This window comes from Orycteropus afer, unplaced genomic scaffold (genome assembly GCF_000298275.1).
Source record: "Orycteropus afer afer isolate SDZICR_OR568_19922 unplaced genomic scaffold, OryAfe1.0 scaffold00215, whole genome shotgun sequence".
NCBI lineage: Eukaryota > Metazoa > Chordata > Mammalia > Tubulidentata > Orycteropodidae > Orycteropus > Orycteropus afer.
In genome coordinates this window covers 662,815-664,229 of record NW_006921802.1, presented here as the reverse complement: position 1 = coordinate 664,229, position 1,415 = coordinate 662,815, and the positions used below count along the sequence as shown (strand labels likewise).

General features: G+C 39.1%; 1 protein-coding gene across 1 annotated transcript in view; it reads left to right on the top strand.

Annotated features, from left to right (window-relative positions):
- UFSP2 (UFM1 specific peptidase 2) overlaps window positions 1–1,415 on the top strand; it is a 29,701-nt gene that overhangs the window by 24,629 nt on the left and 3,657 nt on the right. The window contains exon 9 of the mRNA XM_007948372.2: window positions 707–783. Within this exon, the coding sequence (XP_007946563.2) occupies window positions 707–783 (77 nt within the window). The remainder of the gene's footprint in view (window positions 1–706; window positions 784–1,415) is intronic.

Below are 1,415 nucleotides of genomic sequence, written 5' to 3'. Positions count from 1 at the left end.
TTGAACCACCAGCCTTCTGGTTAGCAGTCAAGTGTCTTAGGCACTATGCTATAGCAGCAGAGTGCATTAATTGTTTACAACACCTAAGGTCTCCTGAAATTGTATAGGACATTGAAATATTCCCTAAAAATAATTTGTTGCATTTGATAACATTTTGCAGTTTTCAGATTAGTTTCCTAGACATTATGGTGTTGATGTATCTCCTCTGTCATGCAGACAGAGCAGGTATTATTGGTCCTAATTCAAGGCAACTCAGGCTTACAAGTCTTGACAGGAGGAAAACAAGAAGCCAGGACTTAGAACTCATTCTTCATATATTTAACAACAAAAAAAATCCTCACTGCCACAGAGTCAGATCCAACTCATATTGACCCCCCCCCCTTGAGTTTCTGAGGCATATCACTGCAGAAATAGATATGCCCCGGGGCACCAACATGTATAGTTTCAGCATGTATAGTTTCTCTTGTTAAAAATCCATGACCCTGTTTATGTAGTTCCAGAAGCAGAAAATGAGGTCTTTAGAAATATTTAGAAAGTTTATGCTGCTTTCAATTGCTCTCTTAGTCAGTTCTCCATTGCATATTATTATTTAAAGTTACATATATTTTAAAAAAGACTCAAATAAAAAACATTGGCCTCCAAGCTCATTATTTGACTTTAGCATTGGAAGTAGTAGTTCACTGAATACAAAATGGTTTCTTTCTAGCCAAGGTTCTGAAGTGGCTTCTAAAGGACGGGAACTGGCTAATCATTTCCAGAGTGAAGGAACTCCAGTAATGATTGGTAAGGTGTTTCAGACATCTTGGACTCATTTGGTAGAGTGGAAAATATATAAAACTTATCACTAATATAAATATTTTCTGTCATATAAAATCAGTCTCTTTTTTTAATATTTAAATATTAATTTACCCCATTACATATCCTTGGATATTTAAAAAATCCAAGGTAGTAAGAAGGTACAAAAAAGATTAAAATAATCAGAAGTGAAGGTTAAGAAGAGAAATGATAACTTTCAAACAATAAGGAGGTGAGAGCATTATGGGAAAGAAGAGATAGTCACTCATCTGGGCTTCCTAAGTGCAAAAACGGCAAGGAGGCCACATGTTCTGACCTCCTCTAACTCTACGAGAGGAAGACAAGATTACCAATAGTAACCCAAGGCCTATTACTGCAAGGCCAGATATGCTGCCTCCCTCCAGCCCTTTCACCAACTGTTCTTCCCAAAGCACCCACCACCTCTCTCCTGGGTTCAATAATTTGTTGCAGTGGCCACGCAGAACTCACGGATTACGGGATTTATTAGGGAAGCACCAGGCTACAACTCAAGTTCAGGAAGAATGCTCAGTCTCTCTCCCAGCCCACCGTCCCTTGGCCAACAGTCTCTCACAGTCTCTTTCCCAGCAGTGCTGGTCCCT